This window comes from Myiozetetes cayanensis, unplaced genomic scaffold (assembly GCF_022539395.1).
Source record: "Myiozetetes cayanensis isolate MyiCay16 unplaced genomic scaffold, myiCay2020 scf22, whole genome shotgun sequence".
Lineage (NCBI taxonomy): Eukaryota > Metazoa > Chordata > Aves > Passeriformes > Tyrannidae > Myiozetetes > Myiozetetes cayanensis.
In genome coordinates this window covers 5,722,754-5,744,062 of record NW_026087434.1, presented here as the reverse complement: position 1 = coordinate 5,744,062, position 21,309 = coordinate 5,722,754, and the positions used below count along the sequence as shown (strand labels likewise).

Sequence of the window (21,309 nt, the reverse complement as noted above, 5' to 3'; positions counted from 1 at the left end):
CTTCCATTTGTATTGCTTAGTTTGAAAAGCTAGGTTTGGTCCTTGTGGATTTGTCCTAAATCAAGCTACAGAACAGTTGGTAAAAATTTCACAACTATTAAAAGTCAAAATAATTATTTTGAGCCACAGTCATACTTTTCTATTCCAGCCTGCTCTGTGCAGCCACACTGATATGCCAGGGAATTCTGCAGCAGTTCTCCAGGTGATACCTGTTTGCTTTCTCAATGCAATCGGAGCATACAAAAAAGCTGAAACAAGCCCAGTTCTGCCCCGATTTCCAACACAAACACCCGCCTTCCCTCCCGCCCCCAAACCCAGACTGTGGGATATTGACTGAAAATTCATGCCAGTTGTGTGGCATTGATTTCAGTTACACTCTTCCAACAGTTCCAGTGGGTTGTTAAATCATTACAAAATTGCAAAGCTTGAAAGAAGTTCCTGAAGGGAGGTGGTATGGGGAGATTTCCAAAAGGTAACTCCTCAGGTAACAGGGCTTGCATGAAGCCCTCAAGTGATGCTAAACAAGGCTGCTGCGAATCTTGTAGGTTTTACAAGAGCTGCATGAATACAGGCTTCAAGCTCTTAAAAAATATTATTTATTTAAAATTTTAATTCATTTCATGCACTTAAGTGGTTCAAAACGATGCTGAGTAACTAGAAAATAGTTGAAAATTGCTGTGTGAAATTCAGTACATATGAGGTATAAAATCACATCCAGAAAGGAAAACAACAAAATGGGCCAAAACTGGTTCCAAGGTCAAACAGAAAGATTTACATTAAATATGAAGGACACCCTGCAGCGTGTCAAATATGGGAACATGCTGCCCAGGGAAGTGGTGGAGTCACCACCCCTGGAAATGTTCAAAAAACATGTGGATGTGGCATTTGAGGACATGGTTTAGTGGTGATGGTACTGTTGATAGTTGGACTTGATGAACTTACAGGTCTTTTCCAACCTAAACTGTTCTGTGATTCTATGAATTCCTAAGGGAATACGCACAGCTGGAGGCACTCAGGAAAGGGAATACCCTCTGCCATAGGCACTTGGAGTGTCAGTAACCGTACCACACCAGGCTGGACACAGTCTTAAGCTGTGCCAGGGGAGATTTAGGTAGGACATTAGGAAGAAGTTCTTTACAGATGGAGTGATGGGGCATTGGAATGGGCTGCCCAGGGAGGTGGTGGAGTCGCCATCCCTGGAGGTGTTTAAGAAGAGACCGGATGTGGCGGTCCATGCCACGGTTGAGTAGACAAAGTGGTGTTAAGACAAAGGTTGGACTCGATGATCTCAGAGTTCTTTTCCAACCTAGCTGATTTTGTGATTCTATGACACCGCACAGGGCAGGACACTGTCTGCCATGACAGGACGCAGGGCCGGACACTGCCATGACACCACCCAGGGCTGGGCCCTGTGTAGCTCCCACCGTCCCTCACACCGACCCCCCCACACACACACAGGGGTGTCGCTGATCTCCGTTTCGCCGTTTCCAGGGGGTTCGCCCCCTCAGGCCGCTCCGCTCGCCCCGCGGCTCCCGGGGCCGGGCCACGAGCCCCGGCCGTGAGGGCCCGGCCCGCGCGGTGCATTGTGGGCAGGGCGAGCGCCGCCGCCATTTTGTCTCTGTCAGGCGCGGCGCGGGCGGTCGGGCTGAGGCGGCCGAGCCGGTGTGTGGCGAGGGGGGATTCGGCCAGGACGACACGATGATATCGGCCGCCCAGCTCCTCGACGAGCTCATGGGCCGGGACAGGAACCTGGCCCCGGATGAGAAGCGCAGCAACGTGCGGTGGGACCACGAGAGCGTGAGTGCAGCGGGGCCGCCTCTCCCCTCCCTCTTCTCGCTGCGCTCCCGCATCGCGCAGGGCCGGGGGGTTTGTCGGAGCGACAGGGAAGGCTTCTCCCGGCCTGGGAGCAGCCGCGAGAGAAGGGGGAGAGGGGTGAGGTGCCGGGCAGCGCGAGGGGTTCCCCGTGGTTTGGCGGGGTGCGGGCCGGGCCCTCCACGCTGGGCCCCGCATGGCGGCCGGGGGCGGGCCGGGCCCTCCGTGCGCGGGAACCGCGCCGGGCCCTCACCGGGAGCAGCAGGAGGAGGAGGAGGAGGAGGAAGAATAAGATACCGCCACAGCCAGGCTGTTGTTGTGCTGCTGGAGGGACAGCCCCGTTGTTTGGGTGTCGGCGGCCGGGGCCGCGGTTAACGGGAACGGGGGGTCCGAGAGGGCCGGTGGTGGCGGAGCTTTCCCGTAGGGAAACACAAACACAAGGCGGGGAGAGAGGGCGAGGTTGAAGGAATTCTGTGCTTCTCAGTAGAAGCTGCTGGCTTGCGCGAAGAGGGATGAGACAGATGTTCGTAGTTTGGAAGACAAATGTCTCTGGATCTCTTCCTGAGGGTGGTTTTGGGGGAGGAAGCAGGAGGGTCTGGGAGTACCGGCTTTAACGTGTGGAGGTTGTAGCTTTAGAAAAGCCGTAAGACTTTTCTAACTGAAGCTTTGGCTAAGAAAAGCTTGATTCTTTTCATACCTTCTCAGTTAGAGGAAGGTGTTTGGAGGGGGGGCACACAAACATAAACACGACTGTTGTTTTGCAGTACTTACGTAGTTTTGTTATTGTGGTGATTCATTTATTTTCTGCAATAAGTAGCCCAAACAAGACTTTAATTATTCTTACTGTTATTTCGGAGTGGGGTTTCTCCGTAGGGATGTTGAAGCTTTAATGAATGATGGCTTTTAGTGACGGCCATCATAGTCGCATTGTAGGTTATTTCAGAAAAAGTCAGTGGTAGCTACAAAGTTCCTGTAGCTACTTCTTTAGGAGAGATAAACACTGATGTATTTTTTAATTTTATTTCCCTCCGCTCATGATGTATTTTTCGAGTTAAAGTGTCACAGTTACAATAATTTATCACCTATGCAATGGGAATTTCTGTGGTTTAAGCTGCACAAAGCATTTGGCTCCTCCTCCTTTAGCATTTTCTTGGGATGTTGTTAAATTGGGAGGAGGGAGAAATGCTTGGGTTTGACTGTTCTAAATTGCATCTTAATCACAGAAGTGGGAATTTCATGTTTTTAAACGAGATATGTCATTATTAGAATGGATAGTACACGTTTGAATTTGCCTTGCAATGCGCGAGATAAGGACCAGTATCTGTCCTGCCATAGATTTTGCAAGTGCAAGTCCCTCCCTTGAAAAATGCTGCTCTATAGGTAAGCAGTGGGAGTCAGGAGGAAATTGTGAGTTCAGGAAGTTTTCATGACCTTCTTTATGTTTTTCTAGACTTACTAAGCAAATATCATTATTCAGTTAAGTGTTCAGTTACATTTTCTTTTGATTGTGAGCTCGAATAAGAAGGACTTACATGAAATGTGTGAAATGTGAAGTGAATGGCTTGAGCTGTGTTGGTCCAGGTAGGACAAATAAGGGCTTTGGTTTGATTTATTCCTTAATGTGAGAAAGACTTTTTTCTTGGTGGTTTTATTTTTTTTTCCCCCCCATTCTCTTTTAACGAGTTTGGATTATTTTCTTCATCCTCAGATGAGCAAATCATAGAATATTTTCAGGGGTTTTTTCACTTGCAGTTTTAGGCTGAAGAGTTTGTCTATAAACACAGGACTCTGTCTCTAAGCTCTTGCTCAGTTCTGTTGTTTCAGAAATGGGCCTTGTCTCTCCTTCCCAGCCCTCCGACAGTTCAGACAGTAAGATCTGTCCTGTGTCTGAGTCCAGCAGGAAAGTTATGGCCTTAGGGTTGAGCCTTCAGTTTTGCAGGAGCTGCTGCTCTTTGCTCACCTTTTGCTTTTATTTATAAGTTTATAGGATCATAATTAAACACAGCTTCTGTGAATGTTTTCCTAGGTTCCTGTAGTCAACTGACGAGTTCATAAAACCCAAAAATTACTGCTGTTAAAACACGTGTTCGACTTTCTGCATCGCCTAAAGATTCAGTTTGCAGTGGTGACATGTTTTAAAACACAGGAAACGCAGATGAGGTTCAGATAGTAACGTTCATTCCTCTGCCTGACTGCTCTTCTTTCAGATGAAATACATACACTTATGTAGTTTCTTCTGAGATTAGACATAAACATGCAGCCATTTCAATGTCAACACGTTGTATTCCTCTTAAAGTTTAGAATTTTGTGTCACATTTCATCAGTTTTAGGCATAGAGTATTATCAGAAGGAGCTGATCTGTATTTTGTTTATCATTTGGAAATTGCATCTAGGTGGCTCTGAGAAACTGGAAGATGCAGTGAAATACAAGATGGGAGTGGAAGAGGAAGGTGTGTGAGCAGAGTGTGTGATAGCTGAGCATTTATTTGCAGAACCAGTGAAACATGTTGATCATATATTGTAAATGTGTTGTAGAGCTGAAGTTCTTACTTTAAAACTTTGACATGATTAAAAACTTTAATCTTTAAAAATTGGAGTCCCACTTGCTCTATATTTCAGTATTGCATCATGTCCTTAGGTGATCAGTCCTGGTTTTGGCATAAAGGCTTTGTTTTGTATGAGGGAGGTAATTATTTGTATCATAGATTTCAGTTTCTCTGCTTACTTTTAAGTGTATTTCTGGAACAGGAACTCTATTGATTCACACATTGCTGCTCTAATGTGCTACCTGCACAAAGCAGGCTCATACAGAAACAGCGATTGCGTAAGAGTTCAGAGGCTGTTCTGTAACACAGGAGAGTCCAGCATGGACTGCCTGTGCTCTGTGTAAGGCTTTGAAATTGTGGTGCTTCCTTCAAGGCAAATTCATGTTTTCAGAAGGCAGGGAGGGGTGAAGAGCATGAGAAATAACTGTAAGCCATTATCTCTGATAATGTAGTTTCTCAAAATGAAGGTTCTGTTTTCAGAATATGATGTGATGGTTTTAGGTATTTATGATGTGTTACACTTTTCTTTTTATAATGCCAGTGACCTAAACGCATCTAGGTAGAATTTAAGGACTTAATCCTTCAGGGGATGGAGGGAGAGGACTTAAGTGTTATTTTTTTGGAAGAATATTAGTAGTGGAATGTTATCTGTAAGAGTGGATTTGGACGAAGGGCTTGTGTTTGTTTAGGTTTGGGTGGGCGGGCATTGCTCATAAAATGTCTGATGCATGGGAGCTTTAATAGTTTCAAAGAACTAATATGTGTGAAGGAATTTACTGGGTTTTGATGTGTAAGCCATAACCTGCTGGATATTATTCTCAGTCTTTTTACTAAGAATTGTCTGCCTAAAGGAATTTGCTTACATAATTGTTTGTCATTGTTAGAGAGATACTTCTCTGTCAGTAAATAGATTTCTTGCAGAAGAGAAACATGTTAATGTAGAAGCATTAACCATGGAGAGCTGTCAGTAGCTTCTTTATGTGGGAAAGCTTTGATCTGCTTCCCAAACTCCAGAGGAGCTTACAGTTCTTGTTGTTAACTTAGTGGACATCGAGGTAAAGGATACTGCTTTCCCATCTCCAGGAGATTTCAAGGATTAGTGAATTTGAGATGAAGAAGTGGAAAGTTCCAAGTGCCTGTGTTTGTTCCAGTGTCTTACCGAAATGTGAGATCCCAGGGGCTTTGAGACACAAGCTGTGGCTGATCCTGCTGCAGCACTTTGACAGTAACATTTCTGTTAAACCTTCTTGGTAGTGTTCTCAGAATAATTCAGCAGAAAGGAATAAATGGTTGTTACCTGCCTAGGGAATTATCCATATTGAACTGCCTGTTGCTCTGTTCCTGCATATATAGCATGTGTTTCCATATTACTTGTGCTAAGTGCAGCAAACCATGGACGAGTGATGTCAATGGAAGCTCATCAGTCACCTCTGTTTCGGTCCTTTAATGGCTCCGTGATGCTTCAACCATTCCTTGTCCCTTTCTGTTCTTGCTCACCATTGATTATTTAGAACTCACTGTGAGGGCAGTTGAGGGTGTGTTCGGCTGGGAAGGCAGATGCTCCACACGTGGTGAAGCTGAGCTGGAAGCAAGATTCTGCAGGATTCTAGCAAGTTGTGGGTTTCTGTTGAAGCACTTAATGAAATAGGTATGAGAGGGGGAGAAAATTGCTGCAGACACAGTGGTCTGAATCACTGGGAAGTGAGTATTTCTCTGCAGGTGCTTTCTAGGAGAGAATGTCATGTAATTCACTGGGTGCAATTCTAGTGCTTGAGTAGCAGTGGCCAGAGCTGGTAGGAGAAAATTATGGTAGCTTTTCAGTGTGGACAGGCTTTGTCATCATTTTGGGTTTGGGTTTTTTGTGTTTGTTTGGGTTTCTAATATAAATAATTGAAATAGTATGTGACTACTAAAGCTGTATATTTTAGTATTGGTTACTACAAATTTTCGCTGTTACCATCTCTTCATAAGGGGAGGCTTTTTCTAGGAGTGCTGCTTTGTAAAGCAATTTTAATTATTTCTGGTTTTGGATGGGGGTGTTTTTGTTTTGTTCATCATGCTTCTACATCTAATAACTTTTCCTTTGCTCCTTTTGTTGCTACTTGTTTCAAAAGTGTTACAGGGCAGTTTGCATAGTTTTTCAGTTGATAAGAGATACTCTGCGACTTTTTAGCAGCATAATACAGTCAGACTGTGCTCTCTGTGTCTTAGGGAATTTCTAATCCATCCCTGAAATTTTTTACCACGTGCCTTTTCACTGATCCTGAAGCTTGGATGTGAGGATGAGAATATGGTGGAAGAAGCTAACGTAGAGAGAAATTAAGTGTCTATTGACAAGTACGGGAGTTCATACCAGGAACCGTTTCCTTGAAAGAACTTGATATTAGAACAAGGGATATTGCAGCTTTCAGAGAAGAGACCGGATTCAGAAATCAGATTTTGTCCACTATCTTTCTCCTTGCTTCTGAGGAGAAAAAAAAAAAATTTGATTTTATGTGTTTTCTTAACTGTTCTTGATAAAATACTTCAAATAGGTGCCAGTGTCCTAACCTGGATTGTGGGAGAAATATTCACATTATATAAATGAGAGATGTTTTTGTTTGTTTGTGTTTTGCGTCCATGGCTTGTTAGTAGATAGCCTAATTGTTTTTCTGTGTAATCTGTAAAGCAGTAAGTAGAGTTTTAACTTCCACAGCCTGATTTGCAGTCTGGCAGTTAGCATGGAAAAATAAATCAGACTGATCTAATTGGGACAACTGGTGTCACAGGCATTTCAGTGAGGTGGTGGTGTGGGGTAGGTGTGGAGTCTTTCTCCTCACCCCCATTTGTTAAAATACTTCATATTTTATCTTGGGAAATAATAGGTTGCAAATCTTTGTCCCTGGTGTATGTGAGAGGATCAGGCAGTTGTAATAGTGGTCACAGTTATTAGATTTGCCAAATATTAGAAAGTGGTGTAACGTTAAGGAGGTGTTGGAAGAATGTCCAGGCTAGTTTTGGATTTACACCTTAGGTAATGGCAGTTGTGTCTCCATTAAGGGTCTAATGAAGAGTTAATTATTTAAGGAGTTTATGAAGTTAGGGGTGAAAGGATTTCTGATTTCACCCTATTTGGATATTCTGATGGATAGGCAGGAGATATTCCTGTGTTATGAACTTCAGGAACTGACCAACTTGACTAGCTAAGCCCATGCTCACGGATGAGGATGAATAATCTTTTTAACAAAAGCTGGTTTTATCCCATCATATGTTAAGTCTTAAGCTAGACTTAACAGGTTGGTGGTTTTTTTGAACTTTCTGGTGGTGTTTTTCTGTTATCAAAACCTGGTTTGATAATGTAAAACCAGACTTTGCAGAAACAAAGCAAACCCTTTCTAAGTTGGCAGGAAACCAGGTTAAAAGGAGTGTCTTCTCTGCCTTCCTCAAGAGGTGTATGATGTCTCCTTGCCTCTCATTCCTAAAGTAGGGATTTTTAAAAGCACTGGAGTGGGAAAACTTCTGGATAGTTACCATACATGTTCTTAAGTGTTCTAATTGCTCTCAGAATCCTTGAGTCAGTACCTGGTGTTTGAGTGCTGGTGGCTCCTGTTCTCCAGGCCAGGAGCTCTGAGGAAGTGAAGCCTGAACACAGAGGTGTTCCCAGCCAGCAGAGGAACTTGTTCCACACTTCCATGGCAGACATTGTCACTTCTTGTAGCTTTGCACACTTAAAGAATTTCATTCTAACTTATTAAATAGTCCAATCTGATATAATTCCTCTGGAAATAATCAAGTATTTATATTTATAAATTGGTGATGCTTTTGTGTAATCTTAAATCTTTAATGGTAAAATTAAGAAATACTGTTATTGCAAGGGAAAGTAAGATTTTTGGTGTTTTGTCATCAAGATGCACTTTGTAGCACTTACTGCTGCCAAGAAATCCAGAGGGTTTGTAAAATTTTCAGAAATTTTGTGGTGTACAAAGGAAAGATTCACACAGTATTTTAGAAATAGTGTTTACCTAAAATTACCAATTCAAGAGACAAAAAATAATGCCTGTTTCTTTCTTCTCTCCTGTCAGGTTTGCAAGTACTACCTTTGTGGCTTTTGCCCAGCTGAATTATTTACAAATACCCGTTCTGATTTAGGTAAGTTTATAAGTCTTGACATTTTTATTCACTTACATGTAATTACAGTTGAGCTTTTGTTTGCAAACTACATTTTAATTGTTAATTGCTCTGTCAAGATGCTTTGAAAACAGGCTTTTTTATTCTTAAAGTCTTGCCAGTGATATAATATGCTAAGAACAATATTTATTCCAGTTCCTACTTTGTCTAAGTGGAAAAAGCTTTATAAAAAATTTTATGTTACAGTGTAAGCTAAATTACTGGATTGGGGTGGTTTTCTCCTGCTGAAGTGTTGACTTCTAGTTTGACTTACTCTGCCTGGGCAGGGTTTTAACTATTTTTGTGTGAATTTCTTATTGAGCTTCTTTACTTTAGAGACTCACCTACTGCAGTAGTTATTTCTGAAAGCCAGCTCTAAATTACTGATGGCTTTCAAGCAGTGGTAGTTCGGAGATGGTAAGTAAGATTTCTTGTCTTAGAGTTAATTTCTAAGTTCATTGAAGAGTTTGAGAATCTGGGGAAAGTGGGAAGTTTTAACATGACTACCTTCATGAACTCAGGGCACATACCTCCTAATATTACTCTGAAGATCAGTGTTTTAAGTAGTCAGCTTGTTGCAAAGAACACTGGAAATTAGTGCCTGATAAAATTACCCTCCATATGTAATTTTTCTTTAATTGTTTTTAAGACGCCAGGTGTTTAAGATATTACATTGTTTGTTGGGATTTACTGATGTAAAACTTGATCTGGAAATTTCTGTTTTACGTGAAGACTTTGTATGTCACTCAGAGTCTGTTTTGGTTTTATAATTGCTAAACCATACTGGCATTTTTTTCCTTTAATGTGTCTTTCAAGCTCCAGGCAAAGGAAGCAGAAAGGCAGAAACATAAAAGTCCCTGGGAAGTGTTTGTAGCTCTGTTCTCTCATGGTGCACAAACAAATGCTGAGGGAATGTGAATACACCACTCAAGAATGCAAACTTAAACTTTTTGTGTTGTCTTTTTAGGTCCTTGTGAAAAAATTCATGATGAAAATCTACGTAAACAGTAAGTGTGTTGGTTGATATATTAAAGCAAATAGTATTTTTGTTTGAAATTTGTTAAAAGCAACCCAAACACGACAAAGTAATTGCTTTTTGATTTATGTAAACATTTATATAAATGTATAATACTCTCTTACTGAGAATTTATAATATCGTGTGTTTTGTTAACTTTATTTTTCGTCTGTGGTGGATTGATGTGAGCTTTTGTTTGTAAAATGTTTTACAGGTATGAGAAGAGCTCTCGGTTTATGAAGGTGGGCTATGAAAGGGACTTCCTGCGCTATTTGCAGAGTTTGCTGGCAGAGGTGGAGCGCAGGATCCGGAGAGGCCATGCCCGCTTGGCACTGTCACAGAACCAGCAGTCGTCTGGGGTGAGTCTGGAAGAACCACTGAGGCAGCTTTTCCTGCAGATAGCATCTTTGTGGTCCCTTTACCTTACCTTTCCAGGTGAAACATACTGTTCTAGAAGATTCCCTGTAGATGAGTCTCTTCATCTGTTAGCCAGCAGGTTGCATCAAGCCCTAATGGATGAGCCAAGTGGCTCCACAATCAGCCAGAGCCCCTCTCTTTTCTCCCCATCTGTTTATTTAGAATCAGTATCTCTTTTCTGCTGGGAATATTAATCCTGTCAAGTATTGTCTTTGCCCTGACCACTCCAGTTTACCTTCTCTCCCTTAGCTGAATATTTCTCCTTCCCTGCACTAGTAAGCTGTATCTTTTCCCATGATGGGTTTGGAGCAGTGACTGTGGCCCGTGCTCTGTGAGTTTTGTGACTGCCAGGACAGCCTTGCTTCTTTTTACTGCCCCACCTAATTGTTCTGTGCAAAGTGCAGATGCTTCAGAAGGAGCTGTGAACAGTATCGAGTCAAGAGAGATATTGACTGTGGAGCAGAACAAAGGTGGGAGGGAGGCAATAGGTCTAATTTGGTAGCCTGCAGAGAGGACACTGCTAACAAAGCTACATCTTGGAAGTGAGATTCTTTTTGAATTTGTACTCAGAAGTTGAAGTTCAAAGCCCACGGAACTTCTAAGTCATACTTGAATGCCTGCAAAGATATGTAACAGTTGCATGACAGTTTCAGAGTTTAAATTTAGGACTTGGAATTTGGATATCTTACCTTTTATGGGCCAGGACCTTGAACATTTTTGTTGATTTAGGAGGAATTAGTGTGACTAGACTCAACAAGGGTGGAGTAAGCTGTGTCAAGCAGTGTTTTATGTTAGAATAGACTATTATTAGTAGCTTCTTGTGGGAGAAGAGGCAGGAGGACGTTATTCCTGAAGTGTCTCTAAAATATGAGGGGACATACCTTTGTGTTTTAAAGCTGTTTTAGCAAAAGAGGAAAAACCAACAAGCAAACAAAAAAACCCCAACTCACACTTGTACTGTTTGCAGGGAGCGGGACCTACCGGTAAAAACGAGGAGAAGATTCAAGTGTTAACTGACAAAATTGATGTACTTCTACAACAGGTGAGGATTTTATAACCCCCATAAGAGAGATCTCTTGCTTTTGTTACTTGATCAGAAGTTTTACACTTGAATTTTTTTATTGTCCTTTAGATTGAAGAACTGGGTTCAGAAGGAAAAGTGGAAGAGGCACAAGGAATGATGAAACTTGTTGAACAGTTAAAGGAAGAGAGAGAATTGCTGAGATCTACAACTTCAGTAAGTAATGTGTTTGTTTTCTGACAGACATTTCAAAATTTGGTGCAGCAGTACATTCTGAATAACCTTGTCCTTCCACTGAAGGCATGCAAGGTCTGTGCAGAATTGATTAGATAATAACAGGGCTTTTAAACATGTTAGTCCAATGTGTTATTTTGCATTCCACCTTGACAGTGGGTGTCCTGCACACAAATTGTGAAATTATTCACCCAGCAGTCCTGGAGGTGAGCTTGCACCTTACTCTAGTTCTGGTCTCAGTTAAACTTTGTCCTGTAGCCTCTGCAATATAATTTTACTGAATTACCAGTGTGACTGTTACACAAAGCCCTTGTGTCAGGGCTGTGACTACAGGCAGGCATCTGTCGGACTGTGAGAGCCACAGAGGGAATGTGTTACGTAGCAAATCCCTGTCAGTAAAAAGGACCTTAAGTTTAAACATTATATTTTGATGTTTAATGAAATGCTCAAATTGACAGTCTTATTTTTTAAAAATTTTAACCGTTGCAGGCAGTGTGTTTATATCCTTAGTGTATGATTCATGACCATTGTACAGCAGTAATCACACTTGGGTTTATGCTGAAATTTCAGTGTGTTTCTCATATGTCTGTTGAATCAATTTGACTGTCATCCTTTTAAAGAGAAGCTCAGCGTTCCTCTTTTTTATTTCTTTCATGGGATATTCTAGCCTTTCGATTCCTTGAGACATATTCCATGGCTATTGTGCAGCTCCTGACATCTCAGTTGATGCAAAAGAAATCATCTTAAAACTGAAAAGGAAAGCTGTAAAAGAAAAACTTAGGATTTTGTTTTTCTGAGATTGCAAGGAAGCTGCAAATATTACTGTGTACATATTAATGCAGTGAGAAATAATTCTGTGGTTTCTAATGGACTCCTTCCTTGTGTCTCACATGGAATGAATGGTGTAGGTATCCTGGTTTTGCCCTGTTCACCCTGATAGGTGCAGTGCCCTGAAGACAAAGCAGGCAGATACAATTTTCAGCTTTCATTAGTGCCTGGGGTTTGACAGCAGTAACAATAAAGTTCTAAAACTCTTCACTGGCTTCTGGCTAAAACTTTTTTTTTCTTTTGCCTTATCAAATGTTTTTCTTTTCTCTAGACAATTGAGAGCTTTGCAGCCCAAGAAAAACAAATGGAAGTTTGTGAAGTTTGTGGAGCCTTTTTAATTGTAGGAGATGCACAGTCCAGGGTAGATGACCACTTGATGGGAAAGCAGCACATGGGTTATGCCAAAATAAAAGCTACTGTAGAAGATTTAAAAGTAAGTATTTCCTCCAGTTATTGAAGGTGCTAAAATTGATTGGAAGCTTCCGATGATACATAAGAGGCTGTCCAGTGGACTTCCTCAAGAGGGTGAAACACTCCAAGGAATGGAATCCTGCACTGCACATTTAGGACTGTGCTTGACTTGACGTGCTTTGTTGTATGTGATTACACCAGGTACAAGCAAAGATGTAAATTCAGGGGGGAATTTTTATGGGTTTTATAGAAAACTGTAGTGTGGCCTTTGTTCTTGAGAGAATGACAAGCAAAATAAGTTCCGCAAGACAAAGGATGTTCATGTCAGGGATTTTTAGGAAGTGCTGTCCTTTGTTTAGAAAATAACACTGAAATATTTTAAAAGCTTAAGCTTCTACATCCTCAGAATCTATAAACTAAGTATATTCAATGATTTAGCATGACTAATCTTCATTTCTTCCTCTGAACTTGTTTTTTAAGGAAAAGTTACGAAAAAGAACAGAAGAACCTGACCGTGATGAAAGGTTGAAAAAAGAGAAACTAGAACGAGAGGAGAGAGAGAAAGAGAGAGAACGGGAAAGAGAAGAGCGGGAAAGGAAGAGACGGCGTGAAGAGGAAGAAAAGGAAAAAGAGAGGGCTCGTGATAGAGAGAGACGTAAAAGGAGTCGCTCCCGGAGCAGACACTCGAGCAGAACATCTGACAGAAGGTGCAGCCGCTCACGAGACCACAAAAGGTCAAGAAGCAGGGAGAGGAGGCGAAGCAGGTACATGTGTGTGTGTCATGTATGTTCATGTAACTTTCCAAAAGTTAAAATCTTGATCTGTCAGCCTGAGTCACATCACTGGTTTGTTAACTTCACTTTCTTATCTCTTAAGCAAAGACACACTTCACTGGTTCTAAGGATAAGCAAGTTTTTGCTGCGTGTTCACTGTCTTCTCTCCATTTTTAGAAGTAGATTACACCATTGTGGTGGAAGTGGTTTTATGAGGGAGCTCATAAAAATGCTCCCAAAGAACAGGGTCTTGTTTCTTACTGAAGTTGGCCTTTACTTCTTGGTGGTAGATATTTTTAAGCTGTGTGGTTAAACATTGGAGTAAATGAAGAGGGCAGTATGAAACCAAATCTAATTGTACTGAGAATTATTTATATACAATATGTTAAGATTTCTTTTCTGCAAATAATCAATATATTAGAAAGTGCTACTGTTTCACTGCTTTATATGCTGAGTTAGAAAACAGCAGCTGAGATTGACACTTTTGAAATTTTCTCTGAATGTTCAGGAGTCGTGACCGAAGAAGGAGCAGAAGTCACGACAGGTCAGAAAGGAAACACAGGTCTCGCAGCAGGGACAGGAGACGGTCAAAAAGCCGGGATCGGAAATCCTACAAGCACAGAAGCAAAAGCAGAGAGAGAGAACAAGACAGGAAGTCTAAAGAAAAAGGTATGTTTGTGTAAAGACTGAGTTCATAGCAAGTTCTAAAACTAATCTTCCCTTAGGGTCTCAAAAGCTCTTAGTCTTTCAGTGAGTGACTGAAAGCTCTTAGCATCAAATCAGATCTGGTTTTATAAGCTGTATATGTTACTTTTAACCAATGTGGAGCATTTTTTTTCAGTTACTGCACGTGTGTGCATATGTACATCCATCTCTTACCTGTTGCACTTTGTCTGCAAATGAAGTGTTGCAAGGATTTTTATATATTTTAACACCTGTTTACCTTTAGGAAAGCATAAACCTGTAATCATCATTTTCTAAGAGTGAGTGTCTTATATTCTTACTGTTAGCAGATTTTTCTGATATTAGCCTTTGCAGGTACTTGTTTTGTGGGAGATTGGTACCTGGCTTTTCACCTGTACCATCTATTACTTCTTAACACTGTCATGTTTCCTTTCTTATCCTTTAACAGTACTTTTAAGGTGGTTTGGTTTTTTTTTTTTTCTTCCAATCTATGAATGCAGTCCAGGATAAATCTTGCAGAATTTCTGTAATGTTGTAAATGACAATTCATGCCTTCTCCCCGGTCTCCTGCTCTTTCCCCAACCCTCCTCCCTTGTTTTTTTTCTGGGTTTTTGTTTGTTGTTTAAATGAAGTGAGTTTTGCTTTGTCGGTATTCAGGTGAGTCTCAAGAGAAAGCTGTGTTAGTCCTTGGAATGCTTTTATAGCTGTACATGCCATGTACCACAGCACTGATGGTGACTCACTGCTTCACCAGAAGCTGGTGCTCAGAAATTTAAGTAGAATTAAAAAGAGCTACAGAGAGAACACTACAGATTCCCATTTTGTGAGAAGATACTAATTAACTGTTATTGCTAAATTTCCCCCTTTTAAAGTCTTTTGAAACTTCTGGAGGAACATAGTACTTCTGGCTTAAACCACAGGCTCTGGGGAGCTGACTAATGCCAGTCTGAAACAGCCACCCCACTCCATGGGCTGATCATCAGTAATGGATGAAACTATTCTTTTATGTTTCTAAGGTACTTTTGAGGTTCTCTGGAATGAAAGGTGCTCTGTGCATGTTTCTGGATTCCATAGGCCTGTCTGCCCGACCCTTACTTCTCCATATTTATCCAGCGGGTTAGTTGCCAATATGTTGGTAATGCTTCATGTGTTTTTCTTGCCTGACTTCCTTGGACTGTTGTAATTTTTCTGGTTTATACTATGGGGCATCTTTAGTATTGATTCTTTTCTCACTTTCCTTTGCCTTATAGGCAAGTGGTTTTAGCTGCTTGCTCGTTGGCAGTGGAACTGATTGCAGGCTTTAAACTCAGACTCAGTGTTGTAGCCTTTATCTGTACTCTATTCCTACCTGATACTGTGCCCTTTTTGCCTGCCTTATGAACAGATTTCTGGTACTTGGTCAAGAATGTCCTGTTCTTCTGAATGTGTGTATCTGTGCATATAAATAACTGTTTTCTTATTTATTCAAATTTGCTCTGGTTTTGAGCTTTTCAGTTCTTTCCTTTATCTCCCCATAAACAGAGGAGCTAGTGAATTTTTCTTCAGCATCTCAGTATTTTCAGTTTTAACTTGACTGATTTCTTTGCTGGCTGTTTTATTTGCTGCTTGCTACTTTCTTCCTCCAGAAATGAGAACAGTGAGGTGATGCTATGAGCTGTGATGAAAATTCCACCTGGGAAAATCAATTACTTTGTTTGACTACGCAGTCCTAACTTTTGTAGAAACACAAGTAGGCCTTAGAGCAGGATTGTAATGCTGAAGAAGTTTGTGGGTTTCCTTCTGCTGGAAAAACCTTTAACAGAAAAAAAAATACAGAAAAGGTGTGGGAGAGGAAAAAAACAAGGCAGTAGTAGTTATTAAGCAAACATTGAATTTCTGTAAGCATTACATCCTCATGTTTGCAATGTGGCACTGTAGGTAGGTAGTTAAGGGGGAGCTTTAGAGATTCATATATTTGAAGCATGTGGCTTCCTGCTCTACTCTTTGCACAAAAAGTAGTAATATAGAAGTTAAGATTTCACTTGCTACATTTGATGCTCCATTGGGAATATTGGCTTCAGAACCTGGTTGTCTTTATAGCCACCACTGATCTGCAGTTACAAAAGTAAGCAGCAAAGGCCTGGCTGTAACTGCTCATGTAGTGCCTTTCATCTGGAAATCTCAGGCTGCTTTATAAACAGGACTCTTAACACCAAAAAAACAAGGCACAGTTGCCCAAGGCTTGCCTACCATTACACATTAAATTAGTGCCACACTTTAAAAATTCAAAAGTTCTGGCTTCTTGTTCACTAAAATACTGTAGAAGACAGTAACCAAGGTTGTAAGAAAAAAATCCATGCTAAAAGGAAGGCACTTAATTTGTGACTAAGCTTCCAGGGACAGGGATACATTTGCTAAAGGAGGGAGCCACCAGCCATAAATACCAGCTGAAGCATTAGCTTAATGTAAACCAGCAAAACACAACTATTGTTCAAGTAAACTAATAAGAGTAGATGGAATAAATAGGGGGTTTTAATAAGAAAAGGAAAACTGTTCTCCAAGTACCTTTATTTTATGAAGGGTTAATACTGGAATGGGCCTCCAGACCACTTTAGCTTGGCTCTTTACCTTCCTTAATCTGGATTCTGATACTTATATAAGAGTAATTGTGATTGTGTTTTTGTATTAGTGATTAAACCTCAGCAAACACTGCCAGAACACCCAAACCCTCAGTGATACTGGATATTATGTTTGACTGATTTTTGCATTCTCTGAACAGTAGAACCATTCACTTTGTCGTGGTAAGAATTCTCACAAAATACATTTCAGTTGCCCACACGAACTCCACTAGAAAAATGTGCATGTGTTGAATCAGGAAGCAAAGTCAATATTATGTGATTATACCTAATAGATCACAGCTGAAATAACACACACAGTTTCAATAGAAAACTAACTGTATATGCTTTTAAAGAGAGAACTCTTACTGATTAAAAAAATACAGTGGAGGAACGTAATTTCTTGCAGATATTCCAGAAGTTGAAAAGTTCAGTTATTGAACTATTTGTTGAATACACTTTTTCAGTTCTGCTTGGCGAACTGGAGGTTTGCTCTGGTAAACCTGTTTTATTACTAAAATTTTTTAGAAGAGTTTCATCTTTCATACCACAGTTTAATAATAGATTTTTTTAACCTTAAACCAAGTTATCCTTCCTGACCAAACTCAAGAAAACAAACAAGACAGAACAAAACCCTGCACACTGCACATCCATAGGGCTATTAAGATCTACCATATCTACATAGGACAGAAGATAAGATTATTGGACTGACTACTAGTCCTCTGCGGGGAAACAAGACTACTATTCCTCAGTGGATCTACGTGTGCTCCGGAGATACCTTTAAGACACAAAACGAAGACTTTTTAACAAGGTTAGTTAGAGTGCAATCTGCCTGCGGAGTTGCAAACCCGAGGGCAGACAGATCCAAAGTGACTTAGTCCTTCAGTGAGCCGTGTGACGTTGCCGTGTGCTTTCTCCAAGCACCCTGCCCTGGATGTGCTGCTGCAGGTGAACCCTCAGTACTGGTGGTCATTATTAGGCAGTTGCCCTCATTTCTGCGTGGGGACCTTACCCCTCCCTTTGGTGGTCTGGTTTAAAACAAAAAAAGGTGGGATGTTGCTGCTCTTTTAAAAGCTTAATTTCTTGCTTTGTCTTCTGGAATATAAAAAGTGTGTTAAGCCAGTCTAGGTGATAACGTTATTTAAAATAGCTTTTTCAGAGTGTTCGATCTGTGGGCTCCTGTGTTGGGGATTTATGTGTCTGTATTATTTATTTTAATTGCCCGGATAGCAGGGAATAATCAGGAAAAAAAGAGCATGAATGTTGTTCTGTATGATGACATCTGAGAGGTTGGTTTTTTGGATTATTTTTTCTCTCCAAAGTGTCTTTACTGATCAAGGGTTGAATATTATGGTTTGAAATAATACAGAAAGAATTGATATTTTTATTAAATTTGCAAATACTGAATTTACAGATGAGGCACGCAGCTCTAATACTGAATGTTTTTCTTCCCATGGAAATATTTTTACTTCTGGCTTCCTTCCTTCTTTGAAGATTATTGAGGAAAAGATGTTTTTTTCAGCAGTGTAGCAAATGCTTCAATCAGCTTTCCAATTCATGATGAAATTGTGGGGTCCTTCCCATCTTGCTGTTTCTTTGCCTTTGGAAAAAAAATGGCTTTTATATATCTTCCAAATTGCCTCCCCAAGCCTTTTTAATGAGTGGTTTATAAATGACTGATATTTTTATAAAATGGAGAATTAATAATGCTGACAAACAAGGCAGCTTCAAAGTTAATTTTGATTGTCACTGTGATCCCCAACTTCAAAGCTGACAGTGCTAAATATTGTTTGTTTCCTCAAGTATTTGATAGTTCGGGATTGCTGCTTTTTTAATTGGCAAGTATTGATTTCTTTGATAATGCACCAATGCATTGTCCCACCACTCTTTTCTGATTCTCTTTCAAGAACCATTCTTAATGAGAATTGTACACCAAAGAAGGCCATACACATCAGAAATTAAAACGTGGGGACCAAAAGAGTCCCAAAATAAGTAAGGAAGCCATGCACCATAATTACACATTTGCCTAACCTCTTTAACCCCCAATTTGTATATTTTGACAGAGAGCTGAGTAGCTGCCTCTGTTAGGAGGTCTGACCTTTCTCCTTTTCCCCCACCCTCCACTGTCCCCTTTTACCTTTATTTTGTCCCCTCTCCATTCCAGCATGGTAGTCTGAAGCCTGTTTCTGTAACTTTATGAGTATTACTGTTATTGCTATAAAAGTAATTGTCCAATATTGTATGCAATATGTATCTCACATGTGCAATGTTTGTTTTTACTTTGAAATCCATGGTCAATGTCTTCTTTCATGGCAGAAAAGAGGGGATCTGATGATAAAAAAAGTAGTATGAAGTCCAGTAGTCGAGAAAAACAGAGTGAAGACACAAATACAGACTCGAAGGAGAGTGAGACTAAGAATGAGGTCAATGGGACCAGTGAAGACATTAAATCTGAAGGTGACACTCAGTCCAATTAAAACTGATCTGATATGACCTCAGATCAGACAGAGGTAAGTGCATTATTTCAAACTTTGATTAGGGCTTTTTGTTACTGTTTAACAGTGCAGCGTAAGTATGCACAGATGAAGATGGAACTAAGTCAACTAAGAAGACAAACTAAAGCACCTTCTGAAGGAAAAGACAGTGTAGTCCTGCAAAACATTTTGAGGTACATTGTTTTGTCTCAGCTATTTTGTAGCAGACTCGTGCCCCCATTAGTGTGCCTCTTTGGGACATATTTGTAATATAGTCACCATAGAAAAATTAATTATCCTTTTTTTAATTTTTAGGGATTTTGTTATCGTTTTTTAAAAAAAAGTTGAACTGTTTTTGTATTTAAGTCCATATTGTGTTGGTACATCAGCAGAAACTTTTGCTTTAATACTTAATATTTGAGGCACATGTTGGACTACTTTGTTTTCATATAAACTGCTAGTATTTCTTTGTCAAGGATGTTTCTAGTTTTTTTGCTTTATTGCCTTGCATTCTAATGCAGTTTGTTCTGTAACTCGAGAGCCAGTAGCATTGGATTGATGGAAGTGTAGGGTTTATGAATTATTGCAGCTGACTACCATACCTCACACAGCGTTGGTGTTGTGAGCGGCCCATGAAAAGCCAAATTAAAAATCAAGGATTCAGTCAAACTAAGCAGGTACTCATGCCAGGTACTCCTTTCTCTACCCACATCCATGTTTGAATGCTGTTGCCTGTAATCTTTAAGCTTACTGTTGTGTTTTTGATTTTGAAGATAGTGCAAAGGACTTTTTTGTGTATTGTGTGAATACTGTAAATCTGATGTTAACAGAATGGAATTTTCTTTCAACTGTGTGTAGGGATGCAGTGCTGCCCAGAATTAGATATCTTTAAAGAGTTTAAAATGCAATAAACACTACATAATAATCGCCTTGTTACTTTCAATGCAATTCAAGTCTTTAAGAGGTATGTGCTTAATATTTCCTACTGTGTAGGAGAATTTGCAGTCAGCCATAGCACAGAGCAGTGGAATGGCTGGTAACAGGCTTGTAAGGCAGATGTAAATGCAGAGACAGATGCCACCAAATGATTACAGTGTTGATGGCAGGAATGTATGCTGGAAACTGTTTGTGGGAAATGAAGCAGCTAAACAATAGGCAATACAGTACTGTATTAAAAGGAAAACTTGCAGTTTTTTCCCCATGCTTGACATAGCTTTCTTACAGAAGGTCTTTAGTTGTATTCCTGAAGTAAGGAACTAACAGTGGAGAGTTCAGCTGATAAATGAGCTTCTCGCAACATAATTTGTTACTGTAGTTGCATTATGTATGCTAGGAACTCTTAAACACTTAATGTTGATAATTAAACCATTAATGCTACATCATTGCTTCTAAAGCCAGTCATGGTCAATGGTGATGTTTTTGTAGAGTTAAGATGACAGCTAACAATTGGGCCAGTGTATAGGAATGGTAAACAAAATGCTCATAATGCTGTCTAATCGTCTGTTCTCCCAAAATTTTGCATTATAGGACTACTACGTGAAGAGTCTGCGAAGACAGTGGAAGACAGCTTAAACTGAAGATCTGCTTTAAAATGAGGTGAAAGAAAGCTGTAGTGACGTAGAAAAATATAAAGTTGAGTTAGAATTTTTTTTTATAAAATTTAATTCAGGACTGGTGTTTCCTCCCAGAGTTCAGAAAGATGTGTTGATAATAGCACATATGCTACTGAGAATATAAGTCCTGTATACCTTTTTTTTCTTTAAGACTTTTTAAGATAAGAAGCCAACATAACCTGAACACATGGCTTGCTCAGTGTTTAATTGCAAGTTTTCATTCTTGGACTTTAAAACACAGGAATAAATGTTTAGTATTTGTGTGAATCGAACTAAAATGAATCCCATTTTTACAACTAAGCTATTCCTAGCTTCTTGATATACGAGAAATGGAAATAAAGTATCTTTGAATTTCTGTTACAAATTTGATTGTCTCTGTCATTGAACGTTTAATATTAAATAAGTTTCTTTCCTAATAAATCTACTCATGTCTTCAAGCTTAGTCCATTAATTTGGATGCTTAGTTATCTGTGCTGTTTGTGGGTTTGGAATTTTTTGGTGCCATCAGTATTTAATTTCAAGGTCACTTTTCTAGCAGTTGGATGCTGTTGGCTTCAGTGTGCCCTAAACAGTGCAGCTTATGCTGCAGTTGGTTAAATTATAGAAATCTTAATGAAAGTGTAGATATTAAGTCTTCACAGAGCAGTTCAACTTTGAAAGCCTTATTAGGAAGATGCCAGTGCTGGGACTGGCCATGAGACTGCCCCATATTTGCATTGCAGTATCCACTTGGGATATTAA

The 21,309-nt window shown here is 40.1% G+C and overlaps 1 protein-coding gene across 6 annotated transcripts; it reads left to right on the top strand.

Annotated features, from left to right (window-relative positions):
* The first annotated feature begins 1,609 nt into the window (after nucleotides 1–1,609).
* On the top strand, nucleotides 1,610–20,932 carry LUC7L3 (LUC7 like 3 pre-mRNA splicing factor). Of its 6 annotated transcripts, XM_050319062.1 has the most exons (12): nucleotides 1,610–1,797; nucleotides 8,420–8,486; nucleotides 9,472–9,511; nucleotides 9,734–9,878; nucleotides 10,904–10,978; nucleotides 11,069–11,173; nucleotides 12,291–12,452; nucleotides 12,911–13,194; nucleotides 13,712–13,872; nucleotides 18,798–18,938; nucleotides 19,044–19,149; nucleotides 20,483–20,932. In XM_050319062.1, the coding sequence occupies exons 1-12, from the start codon at nucleotides 1,699–1,701 to the stop codon at nucleotides 20,493–20,495; spliced, it is 1,398 nt and encodes a 465-aa protein (XP_050175019.1). In that variant the 5' UTR covers nucleotides 1,610–1,698; the 3' UTR covers nucleotides 20,496–20,932. The 6 variants fall into 6 exon arrangements, with proteins under 6 accessions (XP_050175019.1, XP_050175023.1, XP_050175018.1 ...); XM_050319066.1 differs by lacking the exon at nucleotides 18,798–18,938; XM_050319061.1 differs by having other exon boundaries at nucleotides 19,044–20,932.
* Nucleotides 20,933–21,309: the final 377 nt, after the last annotated feature.

Bases quoted from the DNA above. Each gene is read 5' to 3' on its own strand.
- LUC7L3 (XM_050319061.1), top strand. From the start codon at position 1,699: ATGATATCGGCCGCCCAGCTCCTCGACGAGCTCATGGGCCGGGACAGG. The intron at 8,487-9,471 runs GTAAGTTTATAA...TTGTCTTTTTAG, and splicing joins AAATACCCGTTCTGATTTAG to GTCCTTGTGAAAAAATTCAT. The intron at 9,512-9,733 runs GTAAGTGTGTTG...AATGTTTTACAG, and splicing joins GATGAAAATCTACGTAAACA to GTATGAGAAGAGCTCTCGGT.